Source organism: Tympanuchus pallidicinctus, unplaced genomic scaffold, assembly GCF_026119805.1.
Source record: "Tympanuchus pallidicinctus isolate F22 unplaced genomic scaffold, pur_lepc_1.0 scaffold8, whole genome shotgun sequence".
NCBI lineage: Eukaryota > Metazoa > Chordata > Aves > Galliformes > Phasianidae > Tympanuchus > Tympanuchus pallidicinctus.
Window position 1 is genome coordinate 27,398,749 of NW_026294802.1, and position 20,000 is coordinate 27,418,748.

Genomic DNA, 20,000 nt, shown 5'->3' on the forward strand with positions numbered 1-20,000 from the left:
CTTCTTATTAAAAAAAAAATCTTTCTTTAGGTTATTAAGGCACAGAAAACTTCTATCCACCTGGGCAATTTCTCCATTTATCACAAACACATTTGTTTCCCATTTAAAGTATCACAGTTAGGGAAAAGGTGGTCATTCAGCATTAAACCCTAAATTAAACCATTCATCACTTCCTAAACAGTGACAAAGATTTCATTTGGGAAGAAATCTATCTTTGATGGCTTTAGTTCGCCTTTTAAAATTAAATCTGGAATATATATACAGTATATCAGTTTAAAGGGATTTGGTTTTAATCTTCTTCCTCAAAAAGTGTTTTCCCATTGCCATGTTTTGCGTGGATACCTCAGAAAACAGCACTGCTCTGAAACTTTCAGTTTTGCCTCATATATACATGAAATATTGAGATGGAAAGAGTTAATTTTTATAACATTTCTTTTTGAAGTTAAAAAAAGAAAATCAGTTAGGGTTTGATTCTCATTTTCTCTGCTCTGGAAGTGTGAGGCAATCCTCCAGCTGGTGCTAACTTCAAGTGGCTTGGAGTTCGAGTTCTCACAGCCCTCCAACAACTTCCACTCCACTAAAACAAGCAGGCATGATGGAAGCCTGCTCCTCCAAACAGCAACACGAGGCAGCTCTGGGTGAAGGGCACCCTTCTGCAAGAAATTTCTCCCGTGCTGACAAGAGCGTGGGCTAAACACTACCACTTCAAGTGTTTAGACTCACAGTTGTTATTTTCTTTTAACTTTTCATTTTATACAACTCTTAGCACACTGGGAAATTGGCTTGGTAGAATCACTATTGATGGAACAGACTCCATTTTCTCGTAAAAATAACTACAGAAGAATAACACAATTTCATGCCAAGAACAGCAAGTGAAAATTTTCTGAGAAAATGTTCCATAAGGAATTTCATCACAATAACATTGTTTTTTTGTTTTTGTTTTTGTTTTCTTTGTGTAAAGATACTGATATTAACTAAAATCTGCAAAACTTTTTGCAGAATTCATACAGAGATTCATAGAGAATTCAACTTTTCATACTCAGAAAAGGCAAACCAGAACAAAATATGCTTTCCATCTCACTTGCCATGTTGCCTTAGTTCCACATTGAAAAAAACAGTATAGCGAACTCTATAGTAACTTGATCATATCAGCAAATACAATCATGTTCTGTTTCACATAGTCTTACTGCAGACTACCCTACCATAATTTAACATTCCTACCTACTGGAACAGCTAACACCTAAGGTGATGTAACACAAGTGTAAGCAGCAGTTTCCTGTTAGGATCTTCCATGTGATAAAGGAATAAAAGTTGGGACAAAGGGATTAAGTTTTTCCTCATCTTGTCAAAATTGTGCCAGTACTGTAGGTAAGTTGATACTTGCTGATGGGAAGGTAATTGTCCTGCAGAAAATTCTTTCCTCCATCTCCTGGCAATCCTGCACAGATAATCAGAGGCGTCTGAATGACTAATTTTACCAGAGGCAGAGAGGTCCATCAGAGAACTGCCTCCCTCGGACATTACAAATGAGTCAAGGTACAGGAGGTGAGAATGGAAACTTCAGTCAGCAGCATCTCCCAAGTCTTATTTCCTAGCTGGAACCTGACTGCCAGAAACTCATGCCTAGGAAACAGCAAGTATGCCTTAGTCCACAGCTTGGCTTTCCTAATTGAAATGGATACTAGCTAAGCCTCCTTACTTAAGACATGTCTATGCTTCTCTTGGATATGCAGAAATGTAATGAGTAGAACTGTTCTTTCACACTAAGTACTCTTTCAAGAGGATGGCCTGAATCTTCCCTCAAGCCCTGTGATACATTTGTCTTGTGGAGACAAGATGAAAGCTGATTCTTGATTTTTTACCTTCTGTACATCATCACAGAGAATAGGAAAAAGGGCACATACTTAGAGGAAACAGAAACAGGTCCTGGATCTATGACAGAGCACAAGTTCATAACAATTATAATTTCCACTTTAAACTTCAGTGTCAAAGGACTGTTTTATTTCTCTTACAATACTGGATCTTGAACAAGGTCTGATAAATTTGATCTGAGTGTCTGTATTCAATTACACTCACTTGAAGAGCACTGTGATTGATTCCAATCTTCCAAATGCTCTCTGGAATGCTTTGTTCCACTTGAATGGCTATTCTTTGGCTGCTCTTTGGAATAATACAAAAACACGTACGCTCAACGTAACAGAAATTCTACAGGAATATTCCTTCCCAAACAAATCAGTCCTGATAACTGCCCTTTCCAGTCTCACAGTCTCCTCCAGATCCTCACGAAAGAAACATACAAGCTGCAGAAATCTCCAGGAGTGCAACAAAAGAATCTATAGCTTTCCCAGCATATAGTAGCATACACAATGAATCAGATACTGAGCAGATGTAGAGACATACTTACTTATAATTTTAATGTTGAGAAACCCTTCAAGTGAACTAGACAACAACAAATATAAGCAAGAGAAGTACATCCTTGCTATACTCATCAGCTTACAGTCTCATTTTAATGAGATGCAGCAAGTAAGTGAGAAAGTAATGACTAAGAACATGGATAATGGCAACAGATCACAATGACATTGACCTGCTACATTGGAAACTGATGACTTAGAAAAGTTCCTCTTTGATTTCTATATAGCAGCCATACCAAAATGATTGCTCACACTGGCCATCACAAATTGTTTATTTCTTGAACACACTCCAGTAGGAGTAAGTAGATCTTAAAAGAGTGGGTAGAGGTTTTATTATCTTGTTCCTTCACAGCACTCTGCAAGCAAAAGGCAACTGTGCAGATAATAGTGATATACTGAACTTTCAAGGCAGGAGTGAAGGGAAAGAGGCATCAAGGAGGGACCAGGAGTATGATCTAATGAGATGAGTTGAGAAGATCAACCCTCTCTGAAGTCAATGGGAATCTTTCTATTAACTTCAAGTGAGTTCAGTTAAGTCCTAAAGGACAAGAATGGAGCAGGTCATTGAGGCAGACTGTGAAAGATCAAAGAGATTTTCAAGTATTCCAAAGGTGTTCACACAAAGAAATACAGCCAATGCAACATACTTCTGCAAAGCAGGACAGCACCTTATTACACTTTAACTAGAGTATGTTTCCCAGTTAAGAAAAGCACCCTGGTCCCAGGCACATTTTGAGACCATTACATCAACATGCTACATTCTAATGGGCTGCAAATGATCAGGGCAGAGGAGCACATACTTGATACCACTAGAAAGTTGGTTTATTCAGATTTTTACTAATCTTACACCATTCATCTCTGCTTCTTCTTGTTGCTAAGCACTATGTGACTACTACCTTTTGGTGACTTATAAAAGAGAAAAAGGAAAAGCACAGACACACACAGGTTTGACACATTCCTCGTTCCAGTTAAATATCTGTTGGAGGGAAGGCTTTACAGCCTTTTAATTTTACAAGAAGGGGTAAGTTCACCCTTTATAATTCATTGGGGACATATGGCTATTTCTTTTCCCACCCTTACACTCATTTTACTTAAGTCTCCACATTTGTTTCCTCATTCACTTCAACACCAGTCCAAAACTGTCAGCTGATTACTATGAACTACTAAGGAAATAAATACGTCATGAAATTTTTACAGTGGGATTCCTTTTTTCAGATGACAAAAAAAACACTGATATCCAGCCCTAGCTGTTCTCAGGACAGTAGCTATTATGATCACGTAAGAATTGAGAAGGGAGAGAATAAGCTGTAAGCTGAATGCAATTTCAAGGTCCCACATCTGGTTATTTAATAAGCATACAAAATATTTTGGCAGATCAATATGAAAATGTTTTAGTGACAGTAAATATTTCTTAGGCCTGGTTCAGACCACGATTGGAGTTACAAAATGACAGAAAGGTAAATGCTTTGCATTTACTATGCCATACTTATCAGATACTTTGCTACAAGAATATTACATTTAACTTTCACAAATCAATAAATTGAATTGCATTCATCAATAATTTGATATGTATTGCTAAATACAAAATATTTAGCACTGAAGTACACAGTACTATATAAAAACTTTTCACTATACTGTCTAATTTCTGTGATAATATAAAACTTGCTTGCTGCTTATCCTTCATTCCTCCTCTCTCCCTTCCCAATACTTCCTTAGTAATTCATTTCAGGTAGCTGAAAGTGGGTGCAGAGCAACTAAACAATTATCTAGGATCAATTCCAAAGAAACAGTTGAGGAAAACACAAGTATGCTTTATGAGATTCCACTGGGAGGAAAGTTTAGCTTTACCTGATTTGTTAGACACCCATATAATTGCCTCTGATGAGATGTGGCTCGTATTTCCTACTGCAATTGTTAATGGAATCTGCCACAAGTAGCTGCAAGACAAAGGAGGGGGAATCTAAGAACAAAAATACTGAACTGATTCTTCTCACAGCAATCAGGGATCATGTCAAAGAAATCAAAACACAATTTCAGTAGCAGTGTAAAGATGTGGATTCTAACAAGTTATTTTGATTTTGAAATGCATTTGCTAATAGCAGTAAAACAATGAAAAAGTCATTCTTTTTTTTTTAAAAAGATATTTTACATTTTTTACACACTATCATTATATGAGACTTTTTTTGCAAGGCTTTCCTAATTTAACAAAAGAATTCACAGAAGAGGAAATAATGATATCCTATAGAATGAAGAAACCTTGTTATATTTGCTTAGAAAGAGAGAACTCCCAGATAAAACATCCTTGGATTTACAGGGACTTCAAAGTTTAAAAATAACATACATATTTAGCAACTTCTTAAATAAGTATGATGGGTTTTTATAGCTGCTGGTTTCCAAAAAAAATGAACAAAATCGATTCTCTGCTTCTGTGCACTGTTTGTTATCACTGATGTGTTTACAATCTGGACAAAACATGCTAAATGTGGATTTGGAGATAAGCTGGTATAATCACAACTACAACTTCCATCCAGGGTATCAAATTTTTTCTCATTTGGAATAAATGTTATAATTTACCTAAGTTTTTTGTAACATATTTATCTCAACAAACAGAAATTGACTGTATGAAGCCAATCTTTTAAGGCAGATGGAAAAGAGGAACCCTTGCGTGTCTTCATCATTATCTCTACTCCCAAACTACTGTGAAAGAACAAACACCTCCCTTACAGGGCTGCTTTGTCATTTGGTGTACTGAAGGAAGACACTCAGTAATGGTTTGTGTGATCCCTGTATGCAGGGAGTACATCTCCATTAGCAAGGCAGCACAGCAAGAAAATTGCTCCAACTCAGATATCACTGTAGATTACTGCTTAGATACCAAGTAAGTACATCACTTTAGACTGACAATTAAAATGGTGCAAAGATGAATGGGGGCAAGTTCTTGATGTCTACATCAGCTTCCCTCTTGCCATTACTGCAGATGGCATACAGTACCTAAAAAATTAACTTTGCCCACATCTGTTCCACTGAACTGTAAACACTGCCCAGCTGTGCCATAACTGGAGTCAGAGTGTGCTGGTCTGCAAGGATTGTGCCTGAAAGAACACCTGTCATTCAGTACAGGAAATCACATGCAACACTGAACTTCTTCTGTGCAGATTCAAAGATAAACAGTAGGCTTCTACAGCAATTGCTATTCTCTCCCAGATTTCATCAATACCACAATGATTGTTCACTTTTGTTATTTCAAAGGCCATATCCAGCATGAACTTCCATAAATGGGTAACTGCACATTTCATGTGCACACTGTAAGAGCAGCCTTGTTCTCGGAGCTTTGGCTCCCAGATCTTGGGGTCATGTCCCAGCCTGACATCATCTCCAAGGACCTGACCAGTGATCTGGACTCCAGGCTGTCTTGCTGCCACTCCATGCCTGTCTTGCTGTCTTGCTGGGGTCTTGGCTTGCAGTGCGTTCACAAAGAGCCACCCCTCACTGTGCCCTGATTCTTGACTCCTCAAGCACAGAGTTTTGCAGCATGCAAAAAACTGGACTGTACATGTTGAGAAGCAGTTTTAAGTGATTCAGCAGAGAGGGGGAGATATTTGGAAAACTGCACAGCTGAAAGAGATATGAGTGACAACGGAAAGAAAACATGGCATTTATTGCCATATGGGAGAAGAAAATATCTCAAGTGATTCTGGGTTATATGAATATAAGTATCATGACACACTGGGAAAACTAATAGATTGATTGATGCACCAAATAAATGCTTTATATGAGCACATGCTCTGGCAGATACTTTCTGGATAATTAAGCTATGGCATCTGAAGTTGCTACTGTCCATCCGTCTCTTCTGCTGGAGATTACCAACCCTTATAGCACAGCCAGCAGAAAAGAATGTCCACTTCTGCATTCTCTTCTCCAATTCTCGGTCTAAAGTCTTTACACAAAATTAGCTTCATTGTTGACCTAACAACTATTTTGGACTCAGAACTGGGCTAATTAGGCAAAAAAATGTACTCTGTTCTGATGCTTCTGTTACAGTAGTAATAAGTTCTAGGTTCAATAAGTGAAGGCAGTCAGAAGATGTTGTAAAATGATGCACTGGAGAATATGCACTTCTCTCTTAAGCAGCTTATACCTTACTAGACACCTATAGTATATTAAGACTCCATCTTTCCTAGAAGTATTTTAGGAAATATATCATATTTAAAAGCACACAACAGTTAGGTCTCCAGAATGAAAAAGACACTAGCAGACTTTGATCAAGAAAAATGAGGGAAAAATGAGCACAAAGCCAATAACTCATGTGAAAGGAAAGAACTTTGGTATATGAGAAATTTGAAAGAACTGCATTTGCACAGTATTTTTATGACTCTTGAGATAAAGACCTACTGAAAAATTGTATATTACCAAATAAAAGATACCGAGAATTGCCTACATTGCTGATTTAAACACATATAAACATATACAGATACATGCATACGAGTATATATACAGACACTCATAATTTTGAGAAGAAACATCATAAAAAGATATTTTTTGTACACTGCAATAAATATACTGAGAACTTTAGACTACTTTAGATTACTGTGTTACCTCCAATTAATGATACTCCCACAGCAATCTCTGAAAGGAGATTTTGCTATGGAACTGGAGTCATACAGGACACATCTTCTCAGAAAATGTGTGGGTTTAGTTGGCAAGATCAGGATTGGTAGATTTAACTTTTATATGCACCTCATCAAGATTTGGGTCTCCTAATATTCTTGACACTCCCCAGAACATCCAGATCTCATCTTCTTGGTTACTGATTTACCAGGGAACCACAGATTTCCTTCCAATGGATCTCTCCAGAAGCCCATTTTTTCCTCCTGTAGTGCTGCTGTTCTCTACATGTTTACCCGCTTTTTCCTTCCACTCTCAGAGAAACTTCTACTACTGCTGCAAAACAACACTTACGAACTATTTTATTTATATGTCACAGAGACGTATCTGGCTCACCTGTCAAGTATTTTTATTAGCATAATTTCTATATGCCATCTCTGAATGATCTGTGTGGACTATGTTCTCCAAGTGTGACTTGGAAAAAGAAAACTTTTTTTGCAGATTTACATTGGTATTCTTCTAATTTAAAGAGGGAAAAGGTCCATTCACCTCTTCTCTTGTTTTGACTATGAGTAGTAAACATCTTTTGATTACTCTGTTACATTCCAAGAGCAACACCACTGTCCTCTATGTATGTAGAAAGGCTGGTCTGAAAGCAATGCCTCGTATTTTATTACATTGGCCGAGAGGCAGATCTTAGTGGTATGGCAGCAGAGGGGCAGACTGACCGAATGGAGTCTGACATGAAGTGTATATAAAGCAAAGGTGAGGAACTGAATTCCTCCATCAGGAAAAAAACTGCATTCGCTGACTTTCATTGATACTTCACAACACTTATGGAGGCCAAACATGGGATGCGAGGACAGTGAGGTGTGGGTGGTGTGTTTCAGCAGTGGCAACAGCAATGTGAAAGACAAGCCATGTTCTGGACAGCTATGCATATTTTTATGAGTGCAGCATGCAGATCATTGTTGGTGAAAATGCATTGCTAATGGTGTTTATGTTTAAAAATAGTACTTTGTAGCTGAGAATGTGCTCTATCAAATAGTTTTATTTTGCTCTTTGTATCTGTCATAGTTTTCAAGGAAATAAATAGGAGGCATTACTTTCAGAGTAAGTGACAAGGGGAAAAAATGATCAGTGTTCTTCATTTTGCTGTCTGCTGCCTGCTCTGACAAACCAATTCCAGTGAAAATAAGAATCCAGTCTTGAAGTAGTGGGATTGGAAAAATCCATGAGGTCTTCCTATCCTCAAAAGTACATCTGCAAGAATTGGATGTCTGTCAAAGTAGCACACAGTGCCTGGGTGAAATGAAGTTAAGAAATGATGCATCCAAACTGCCTGAGACGCTGCAGGGCTTCAGAGACATCTGTATATAATGTCCCTCAGGATAAAAACTGGATTGCCTGAACAGGGAACTCAGTGCAGATTTCCCAAATTTTGAGGAGTTATGGGTTATTTCAGAAAATTAAGGAATTACTTCTAAGGGTGAAGGAGGCATTTAAAATTTGAATAGATACTTTATATGAACTGTGTTGTACATAATACTATTCAGTCATACAGGAAGAGATGGAGGAGAGGGGAATGCTGTTAAAAGGTAGTATAAAAATGGACACAGGATAACATTCACAATTAAAGAGAAAGCATTGGTACCTTTTGTATTTTTGGTAGCATCATATCAATACATCTAAGTGTGTTAGTATTTTGTTAGTATTTTCATTTAGCTTACACAATAATTCTGGGCAACTTGCTTCATTTAGCAATAAAAACTTGCAGATGCCAAGATGCACATAATACCAGAGGGTAAATAATTATGCACTGCTTGGATTACACAGATTTTTTTTCTTTAGCCTTACATTGTGTCTAGATAGCCTGTATTGAGGTATTCTTTCTTCTTCAAAAAACGATCATATCTGTGACAAGTTCCTGCTTATGCCTTGACTTTCAACTGATAAGAACTGGGATCCTTTTGTGGGTAAATCTTGAGACCATGACAAGTATGTTTCAGACTCCTGCCTGTGATAACTGGCAAATTTGGATTTTCAGTGGAACATTTAGTTGGCTTATTTGTAAAGAGCTATGCAAAGCTTAAGTTCACTTCATCAGCTGACAAAACAAAGATCCTAGGTCATTAAAGAAGAAAACAAAAAGTTCCTGGAGTTTCAGATTTTACACATCTCTTCAACTACTTTTCCACATTAACAAACAATTTTGCTGAGATGCAAGCACATATGCTTTCAAGAGACATCTTCCCAGTAGAACATCTCCACCCACTGCCTGTAATGAACGCTGCATTTTTCTGATGACATTTCTTCTGCTTCCCCCAGACTTAAAGCTAACCAAAGAAGTTCAGTTGCTCCTAATCATTACTCACAGAAAAATAAAGTATCCTCTCAATATTCAGAAACCTATTATCATTGGCTGTACTATAAAGAGTATACAAGTAATATAATTGTTTTACATAAGCAGAACTTTGTATGATCTAAAATAGAATCAAAGAATCATAGAATCATAGAATCACCAAGGTTGGAAAAGACCTAAAAGATCATCCAGTCCAACCGTTCACCTATTCCCAATAGCTCCCACTAAACCATGTCCCTCAACACAACATCCAGTCTTTCCTTGAACACCCCCAGGCTTGGTGACTCCACCACCTCCCTGGGCAGTCCATTCCAGGGCCTGGCCACCCTATCTGAAAACTAATACTTCCTCATGTCCAGCCTGAATCTCCCCTGCCATAGCTTGAAACCATTCCCTCTGCTCCTATCACTAATGACACGAGAGAAGAGGCCGACCCCCAGCTCACTACAACCTCCCTTCAGGAAGCTATAGAGAGCAATGAGGTCTCCCCTGAGCCTCCTCTTCTCCAGGCTGAACATTCCCAGCTCCTCTCCTCATACGGCCTGTGTTCCAGACCCCTCACCAGCTTTGTTGCCCTCCTTTGAACCAATGTCTTTCTTGCAGAGAGGGGTCCAAAACTGGACACAGTACTCGAGGTGTACTGCCTTGAGTACTACCACAGAGTTTAACTAACCTGCTTTCTGAATGGGAGAGAAAGTGAAAAATCACATCTTGAGCTTTTACAGACTTATACTCCCTAAAGTCATCTCTTTTTCTGGATTAAAGACTCTAGGTTAAAGTCTATTCTATTGTCCTATATACAGCAACTGTACTTAACGCCTTTTGTTGACCATCTCTTTCTTTTTTTCTACCTATTACACTCTTTTCCAGTTTAGAAAATCAGACTTGTCATCAGTGTTTTGAAGGCAGGTCTACCATGCAATCAGCGTGTCATAATTCTTTACTCTTCTAACCTAGCATTTCTTATACACTCCTTTCCTGGAGGCATTCAAGGTCAGGCTTTATGAGGCTCTGAGCAACCTGATCTAGTGGGTGGCAACCCTGCCCAAAGTAGGGGGCTAGGAAACAAACAGCTCATCTTTAAGATCCATTCCAACCCAAGCCATTCTATGATTCTATAATTCTACAATTCTGTTTCTACAAGTCTACAGCAATAGTTATCACTGTTCTATGTAGTTGCTTGATAGTGTCTACTACAACTTCTTGATCTCCTCCTTGATAAAGAACAGTTTATTTTGAATTCATCTTCGAGCATCTAAGTTAGGACTGTTTTTCTCATGTGTATCATTGCTATGCTCGTCAACATTATTTCACCTGTCATTTTATCACCATGTCAACCAGCACTGAGCGATGCTTCTTCAATCTTAGTAATTGCCTCTTGTTTTCACTCTCCTCACAAACCCCATATTACCGGAAAATTGGCAGCTTATTCTTCCATGGCCTTTATCAATTAACAGCGCCAACTGGTTTTCTCAAGAATTTCATGTGTTATTGCCCTCCACTGATAAATTTCAACATTTAATTTCTCACTTTTTGCATTTTTTTCATAACGGGGATCTTTCCTCTTATTCCAGAACAGATTACTTTCTCCAGGATTCTTTAATGAGAAAATTGGACTTCCAAAAATAAATAAAGAACAGTTAAAATTACAAGAAGCCCAGATCTATCTAGAAATAGAAGACACCTATTAATAGTTTTTGATTATATACTTAGTTAGAGAACCAAAGGAAAAGAACCATGACAAGGTAGAAAAACAGAACAATGTATGGACTTCAGAAAAAACACTTTTTTAATAAATCTAACAACAGAAGAACAAGGGACAAAATGAAAATCTTACACACGAAAGTATGTAATGTGAGCTTCCTCCTAGCAGGATATAGTAAGCATAATTATTTTAAAGAGCAAAGACAATCAGGAAATTTAAACACAGGATGATGTAGGTGGAAAGGGACCTTAGGAAATCCAACCTTCTGCTCAAATGTGCTAACAGCACAGGAAAGCAGAGTTTCACTGCAGCTAGAACATATGATCAAAGGAGAATACAAAGGCTATACTTTCAGCTGCACAGCATGAAGTCAGTGAGGTCCAAATTTTCAGATGTGGCAAATGAGTTACCATCTGCTTTTTTTCCTAATCCTTCCTATTGTGAAGCACATATAGAATGATGTTTAAAACAAGCTGGACATCAAAATCTGTATGTACCTTCAAACAGCTTATTAAGCTGAGAAACAAAATTCTGAATTGTCCAAACTATCTGAGATCAGTAAAACACAAATCATCCATCTTCCATCAGCTGTCCTAGTGAAATCTCAGCCATCATTCTGCTGTGGCTTAGTTTCTCTGGGTTAAATTGAGTTGTGAAAGGTAATATTACTGAGTCGCTGAAGCATACCTGAGCTGCCAGGGGATGTGCAAGAAGGCACAGCATCTAAGGATGGTCCTGCCCATGTAAGATGCAGTACAGCTTCAAATGAAGTACCTCAGGGTACCTCCAATGGCACCAGTTACCTGCACAAGCAACTGAACAGACCTGTCCATCTGCTCAATGTTGGCAACTTCACCTTCCACAATTAAATGTAAGTTTCCCCGAAAATGGCAGATTTTTCAAAACAAAGCATTTCATGAGAAAAAAAAAATTCTTAAACATATATTTTCAGTGATAACACTTAAAATAGACATTGATTAAACATAATCACTGTTTTAAATAAAAATTACCAGTTTACCGATTCAAAATCTTGGCTTGAAATGACACATTAAAGGAGCAAGATAAAATAAAACTGAAATGTAAGGTACTGACATTACAGAATTGAGATGAATGTTCTAAACCATTTTCCCACAATCTTTGCTTTGATTTTTGTCCTGATTCAGTACAGGGAAATGTTTTGATATACTGAAAATTTCTGTGGGATGGGAATCCATTTCTTGCTCATCTACAACACTAACTAATCTTTGTATTTTGAGAACATAACAATCTAAGACTGAAAGATACGATTAAAGCTATTTAACACAGAGATAAAGCAAGGCATACAAATAATTTAGAAGTATAAAGGATAAAAAGAATATCTGAGAGTAAAACAGGCTGCTTAAGATTCCTGTTTCCTTACTTTAATAACCAAATCTTATTACCCAAAATGCCTACCCTGTCTCTTCAGTTAAAGACAGAACTGGTACATCCAAAGTGGCTGAAGCTGAGAAATAAGGAGCAAGGTCTACTCAGCATTTGTTTCTCATTCTCATCTCTCCAAATGAAGAGTGCTCAGATTTCATATGCGCAAAGACACAATACTTGGGTAAGCAGCATTGAGTCTGAGAGGGCAACACCTTCCAGAGTGGTCTTTGCCAATGGTCACAACTCTTGGAGTATATTACGATGCTGACAGGGGCATTTCCTACAGAGGGAATACCTTTATAGCCATCCACATGAACTGTTAGTATTTCAGAAACAAAAGAATACAAAAGCAAAGAAATGAGAAAATGTGACATTTTGAAAGCAAACAAGTCTTACAGAACAAATGGAAATCCAAGACTTAAAGATTGGTATTTGTACATCAGTTGCATATTTGGCTTATTTGCAAGACAGGCACAGATAACGGCAGGAAGAAGAAGCATCCAACTGCAAAGCTGCAGAAGTTTCTGACTAATAATCTGGAAGCCTATTGCAAAAATAAGGATCAGGGAAAGTTGACAACTTGTGAACTAAAAGATAGTGTGTAGTTTGAACATTACACTGGGATAGTAAAAACAGAGTAGACAGCTCTTTTTTTTCCCTTTTCCTACTACTGTTTCTATTCCCAAGGCAAAAGAAGGCCACAGTATTATGCAAATTTTGAATATTAAGATAATGGAAAGTTGAAAGAAAAACTGTTTAAGGAAAACCTGAACGTGCATTCAAGTAACCTGTGAAATTAGGAGCCTTGTTGCTGTGATATCTGGAAGCATTTATTACTAGGCTGAGAGCACAAATAGAGGCAAGGTGGTAAGTGAGAAATAACTAAAGTTGTTCAACAGCATAACAGCTTTAGAGCTTCTGTATAGAGAAAGAGATCACACATGAAGTAGAATTCAGCAGTACTGAGGTAAAATTTTGTAAAGCACTCATTCTAGACAGATAGTTTTGGGAAAGGCAATTTAAAACATCACAGAGATTTTTCAGATTGTTTATACAGTAGAACATCTAATTCAGTAAAGAGAATTTCAGGTTTCAGGGGAATCTCATGTGAATATCACGTAATTTTCCTAACCGTGATTCTATAGTGCGTTTGTTCTGTTTAATGGAAAACGAGCTGATGATACATTCACACTGTGAATACCATTCTCATAAGAATGTAAAGATTTCATTAGATTTAATACGTGCCAGCAAAGTAATTGTAGCTGTGCCCAGAGGCACAACACAACAGAAAAGGATTTTATACCCACTCACACAAACATTACACATCCTACGCTGTGCCAGAGTGTCAAGGGATTCCAAGAACTCAGCACGGATGACAGCAGATAGGAAGGGAAGGTAGCACTAACTTTGTAGGAAAGACAAATAAAAGATGAAAAATGGATAAAGGATAACAATTTGAAATAACTGAGTACAGCTTGGAGCTTATTTATCTGTCATCTGGACATGCCCAGTGTTAAGTCTTACATTCACAGCAACAAGAAGTGAAAAACAAGTGAAAAATAAGAAGTCATAATTAGTTATTTTGAATTTTGAAAGTACATAGGTTTTACTAACAGAAGAAAGCCTGCCTGTGTCCGAATTGAACAGGACTTCCATAATTCCAGTGGATGAAAAGCTTCTGTTTGAAATGACATCAATGAGGAAATGAAGACACCACGACATGGTAATGGTGCCACATTAACTGTGGGATGCATATCAATAATTTTATGGACTTGAACAAAATTGGGAAAATGTGGTGCTAAGTTTGGGATTCTTTTTGAATTAGAAAAAGATTGCAATAAAAAGATTGGGGAAGAGTTCATTCCAAAATTATCCTGGCCAATGCTAGGCAGACGCAATTCCATCTCCTTAACAAAAGCAAAGGATACTTGCTGCAAATCATAGGACTGAAGGATCTCAGTGGACTCACCCACTTTCTGAGTTCAGAAGAGTTACAGACCTCAGTTTTTGCAGAGTACCATGAGCTATGAATTTTATTAGATGTGGAATTCACTGATGCTTCACAGATGACCAGAAATCAGTACTGGGTCCAACTACTTTTTCCATTTCAGATGGAAGTAAAACTTGAGGATTTGGAAGGTATTCAAAAATGTGGGCCTGTTATCATTTGAATATAAATTATACTTATCTCCATGCACAATAGTGACTACGGATCATATTTGTAAGCTGGAGAAATACTTAAAATTGCATGACAGAATGAATAAGAAGTTTATATTCTAGTCTTGAAAGATGCTAGCACTTTCTGATGGTGAGCCTCTTTATTTGCACTTCTGCCTCAATCCAGCTGCTAATTTTATATATTCTTCTATTATGTATGATTTCATTTAGAAATTCATGTTTAAAAATGCAATCATATTGGTATAATGTAAAATAAGGCTTGATTGTTGTTTCTAAGAGAAACTATTTCTATGATAGACAATGGATTGTGTGCTTTTTTTTTTCCCCTGTATTTCTAAATACAAAAATATGGAAGGAAAATGATTTTCAGTGTCAATATGCTATTTCTGAAAGCATCAAACAGATCATGTATTTTAATACTATCATCGACACTAGAATTAATCTGTAGAGCAGTAATTACTATGTTTAACAGCAACATATTAGAGATGGAGATTTTGTGGTTCTCCTTCACATTGCCATAGACATAATTATTTCTGGATTTTACAAGAATCTATGGAATACTTTTCAGCTATAAGCAAGTACTACATTTGGAACAGGGAAAACAGTCTACATTCTTCAGCATATTTAAGCCAAATATACCTCCCTTATTAGTGCAGTGAAACCAGTAATTCCCACACATAAATGTTTCAGTGCCCTTAGCACTATCTTGAAAGAACTCATGTGCGCTTCTCTGCTTTGAGATCATCTTGTGATGAAAGCACATGTACTCTGTTAGAAAACAGAGCTGTGCGTCTTTGGCCACCCTAGATAAACCCTACTCTCCCTTGATAACTATTTAAGGGTCAAGGTAATTTAAATGAGTTTCTTTCAATTAAATTATTCAATCTGAAAAGAATTATGTTGTCTGAAAATAATATACTACTATCTTATAATTACAATTATTGAATCAAAGAATCACCAGTTGGCCTGGTTTGGAAAGGATCTTAAAGACCATCCAGTTCTAACCCCTTGCCATAGGTTGTTTGACACCCACTGGACCAGGCTGCCCAGGGTCCCATTCATCCTGGTCTTGAATGTCTCCAGGGATGGGGCATCCATAGCTTCCCTGGACAGCCTATGCCAGTATCTCACCACACTGAGTAAAACATTTCCACCTAACATTTAACCTAGATCTCCTCTCTTCTAGTTTAAAACCATTTCCCCTAAACCTATCACTAGCAGACTGTGTCAGTCTCTCCACTAGTACTAGATGGCCACAGTGAGATCTCCCCAGAGCCTTCTCCAGGCAGAACAAGCTCAACTCCCTCAATCTGTCTGCATAGGAGAGGTACTCTGGCCCTTTGATCATCTTTGTGGTTCTCCTCTAGACCCTCTCCGACAACTCCACATCCTTCTTGTGCTAGGGGCCCAGGCTTCGATGCAGTATTGCAGATAAGGCCTCATGAGGACAGAGTAGAGGGGGGACAATCTTCTTGCTGAACCTTTACAAACTTTGGTGAAGTTTTAGCTTAACGTTTCATACCAAAACAAATTACAAACAAAATGGTTATAAATGTTAAGGGGCTCTTTAAAACTGACTCATTTCAGTGTCAGCACAAGTACAGTACCTTACTGAATTTAGAAAAATGCTGTGGGCAAAGAACAAATACTACAAATTCTTTCTTCTCCCTACGTAACCTTTTTACATCAGAACACAAAAGACTTCATTTTTGAAAGTGACAAGCAATTTTGGGTGCTGAGTCAGAGACAGAAAGAAGCTGGTTTTAAGGAGTTTTAAGTGTGTACTCCAACAGCTGCCTCTTTACTCTCCAGTAAAAGCTCTTCAACTCTCTCTGCAGCACGCCATGTAAGGTCTTGCTCCAGTGTAAAATGTCCTTGCAGAATTGCACACGTGGTGCTGACCACGCAACCCGCTGTCTCTGTGCTGTACTTTACTCAAGAGCATACAGAGCACAGATCTGAGACATCTGAACATTATGATGAGCGGAAGGATGTTTTATGGGATGAGTACGAACTAGTACTTGCCTGTGATACCCTTGTCAGCTACAGGAATATGAGTAGCATTGTATCTATGTCTATCGTGCTCCAACACATTTTCAGAAACTCAGATCCAAGCATTTTTTAGTGTATTCAAATGTCTGATTTTGATTTTTCCCCAGAACATTATGAGTTTAACCAAGATTAAAATATAATTCCTATGGCAGCTTCTGCTTCCTCGGTAAATTTCCCTAACAGCCTCCAACCAAAGTATCTTCTCAATAAAATCTGAGATTTGATATTGATATTGATGCCGAAGTCTCAAATGCAAAGGTAAGTTCCCAATAAGAGATTTTTTTCCCCTTAAGACTGCAACAGGAAGAAGTGGTAAATAATGAAGCATACAAGTTACTTCATCAAACCCAAAAACATATGACATTCATCCACCTTCATCATTCCCATTACCCTTCTGTCATCCAACTGCCGTCAGTGCTTTCCTCAACCTTTCTTTACTTCAGTAAGCCGCTATCTTGACTGCCTTCATTTCCCTGGTTCTCTGCATTTGCCTAGTGCAACTCCACTATTTTAATGCTCCAGGCTGTGCCTTGCCTTGCCACACTGTATTCCCTTTTCTTCTCCTTGAATGTTGGGCAGCTCTCCACTAACACTGTCACCCCAATTCTTCGATTCACCTCCTCATCTTGCTCTGAATTAAAATACATTGCTTGCACTCAAGTACACACTCCTTTTCTCACCATGAAACTGATCTAATTAATGTGTGTTAATTAACTTGTTTGGGTATCTAGCAATTCCCAAGAGTCAATATAAGCAAATAAGATGAGGATAGGGACATAGTCCGCAGTGATAATAAAATACACCAGCAGCTTTTCATTGTCAGCCTAACTTCTGCCAGGATACGAGTGTAGCCACCACAAAGGAAGCAATGACACAGTATCCCATTTTTATCTTTTCTAGCATTCAGCAAATTATAACACTGAATGCTGCCTATATCCTGCGCATTAGAGCAGCTTGGATGTTTGCCTAATGAAAGTGTTTCTCATAAACAGAAGCTGTGAAATAGTTTTGGAAATAAAGTGTTAAATTAAAATTGGCATTTCTGAGATCTTTGCTAGCAGCAAAATCTTCCTTAAGATACATCAGCACACAAAAATGCATGAACAAATTTTAAAAGCACTCTCTATTCTGATTTAATAATACTGCTACAATAAGAAGAGGCTTCCAGAAACAAAGGGTCATGACACAAGACTTCACTGTCTTCCAAATGAAAATAAATAAACAAACAAATAAATAAACAAATGAAATTTTGCAGCAGGCTAAATGTGAGCTACAACTATTGGGCTAGCAACTGCAATCATCCAACAGTAAGAACAATGTTCCCACAGGTACCCGAGGCAGGCAGGGTTCCTCTGGGTCCCTCACAGAAGCTATGTCTGCTGATTTTGAGAAGGACTCTGCAAGCACTATGCTCTGTCAGGCTGCTGGGATTAAGGTCCCTAAACATACTGAAGGATAAAATCTGCTAGTGTCATAGAGTCGTACCCTACACTAGAGTACACATAAAAAGAAGGAGCTCCCCATGCTTTTTCATTCTTCTGTAAGAATAAATATTTTCAAGTACCTGCTTGATCATAAAAAAAATTGGTTAAATCAGTATCTGGCTGTGTTCACACACAGTGCTGTGCTTCACTAAGGCCTGCTGATTTTTAATTGTTTTTTGATTATTCAATTTCCTCTGTCTCTACTACGTAAAGTACCTTCTTCTCCCAGAGCCCCATTCCCTTCATTGTTACCATAGCTGATAAAGAGACATTCAGGTTAGACAAGATGACCCAGAGTACCACAACTACTCCCTAGGTAGCAACACACAAGTGGTTTCTAGCGTAAATGCTGATGTAAGCTTATTCTTTCAGGTGTAGCAAAAAGGAAAGGCTCAACAAGAAAACACTCAAAGAACATGAGAAAATGGAAGATTAGAGAATATTTCCCCAAAATGGGAAGTCTTTCCACTATAAGAAAATATTTGGTAAATAAATCCTCTGCTTATAAAACAATATGGTCCGTATTTCTGTTCCTTTTTAATCACATTATAAATACTACATATGATACATTATTCCATGATTGCTATAAGATATTTACGTTTAACCAACCCCTCAGATGATAAGTGGACAGTGTATTTTTCCCATTTCTGTTCATTATAATGTTATGCCAACAAGTAAGAATACTCACAGTAATATCTAAACACAGCTAGGCTTTCACTATTCAAATAATCACCTGTAAAGGGACAAGCACAGACTTTTTCTGCAAAGCCTGCATATATGAGCTTTGTGTAAGAAATTCAGAAGAGAATTGAAGGGAAATAATTCTGCAGTTTGTCATTCATCTTCGAGTGACTGCTAAGCATCTCTGCTGCCACTTGTAATTCCTTTCATTTGTTATTACTACATGGTGCAAGATGCAGGAGTCCAGTTTTGTTGGTCATGTCCCTGTCTAGGGGACATTCCACTAAATTTTCCCTTGACCAACCACATGGAGAAAGGCACCAAGGATTACTGCACTTCAGCACATATGAATATGTTGTCCATATCCCAGTTTGTACCTTTTTCTTTTTTCTCTTTCCTCACAGCTAGCTTTATTCAGTGTGTAGCAAGACATTTCCCCTTGGTACCTTATCTCGAACAAACAACTTGGCTACAGAAGTAGTGTGCATGATAAGAACTCTATACAAGTTAATATTAGCTCAGTAATGTGAACTTAATTATACTGATAATATTGAAAAAGTTATTTCTCATCTTTTGAAGAGACAAGCTCTTCATATTTTTAAAATACAAAACATATTCATAACCAAAAAGCTCTTGTCTACCCTTCTATACAGCGTATAAATGGCTTATGGATTTCATCAAAGCTGATTAGTTCATTGTCTAGACCACAGATTATTTTTCATAAGATTTCTTGTCATATCTGTGAGCCATTCTTGTAATGATGGATGAGTCTGGTGTCTTAAAATCATAACTTTGTCTGTCAGGAGGGAAAACCACTGAACCCTGTCAGATGGAATATCACCTCATCCCCTGCAGCCTCAAATGATGTAAGTGAATAATCCATGCTCAGAGAGGTTTACATGAGTGCAGGATGGAACCTACACATACCAAAAGGATTGTTACTCAGGAGAAGAATATGAACTACATATCTGTTACTGGAATTTTAAATTTTTGCTTGGATAAAATGAAATTGCAACTGAACTGTTCTACTGCAGACTTTGATGTTTAAAATAAAGCTCACTGACTTTGCCCCTGCTGAGTAATGTTATTCCTAGAAATGGTGTCTGTCATTATTAGCT

The 20,000-nt window shown here is 37.7% G+C and overlaps 1 protein-coding gene across 1 annotated transcript in view; it reads right to left on the bottom strand.

Annotated features, from left to right (window-relative positions):
- TRHDE (thyrotropin releasing hormone degrading enzyme) overlaps positions 1–20,000 on the bottom strand; it is a 213,011-nt gene that overhangs the window by 50,253 nt on the left and 142,758 nt on the right. The window contains exon 10 of the mRNA XM_052668324.1: positions 4,260–4,348. Coding sequence (XP_052524284.1) covers positions 4,260–4,348 — 89 coding nt within the window. The remainder of the gene's footprint in view (positions 1–4,259; positions 4,349–20,000) is intronic.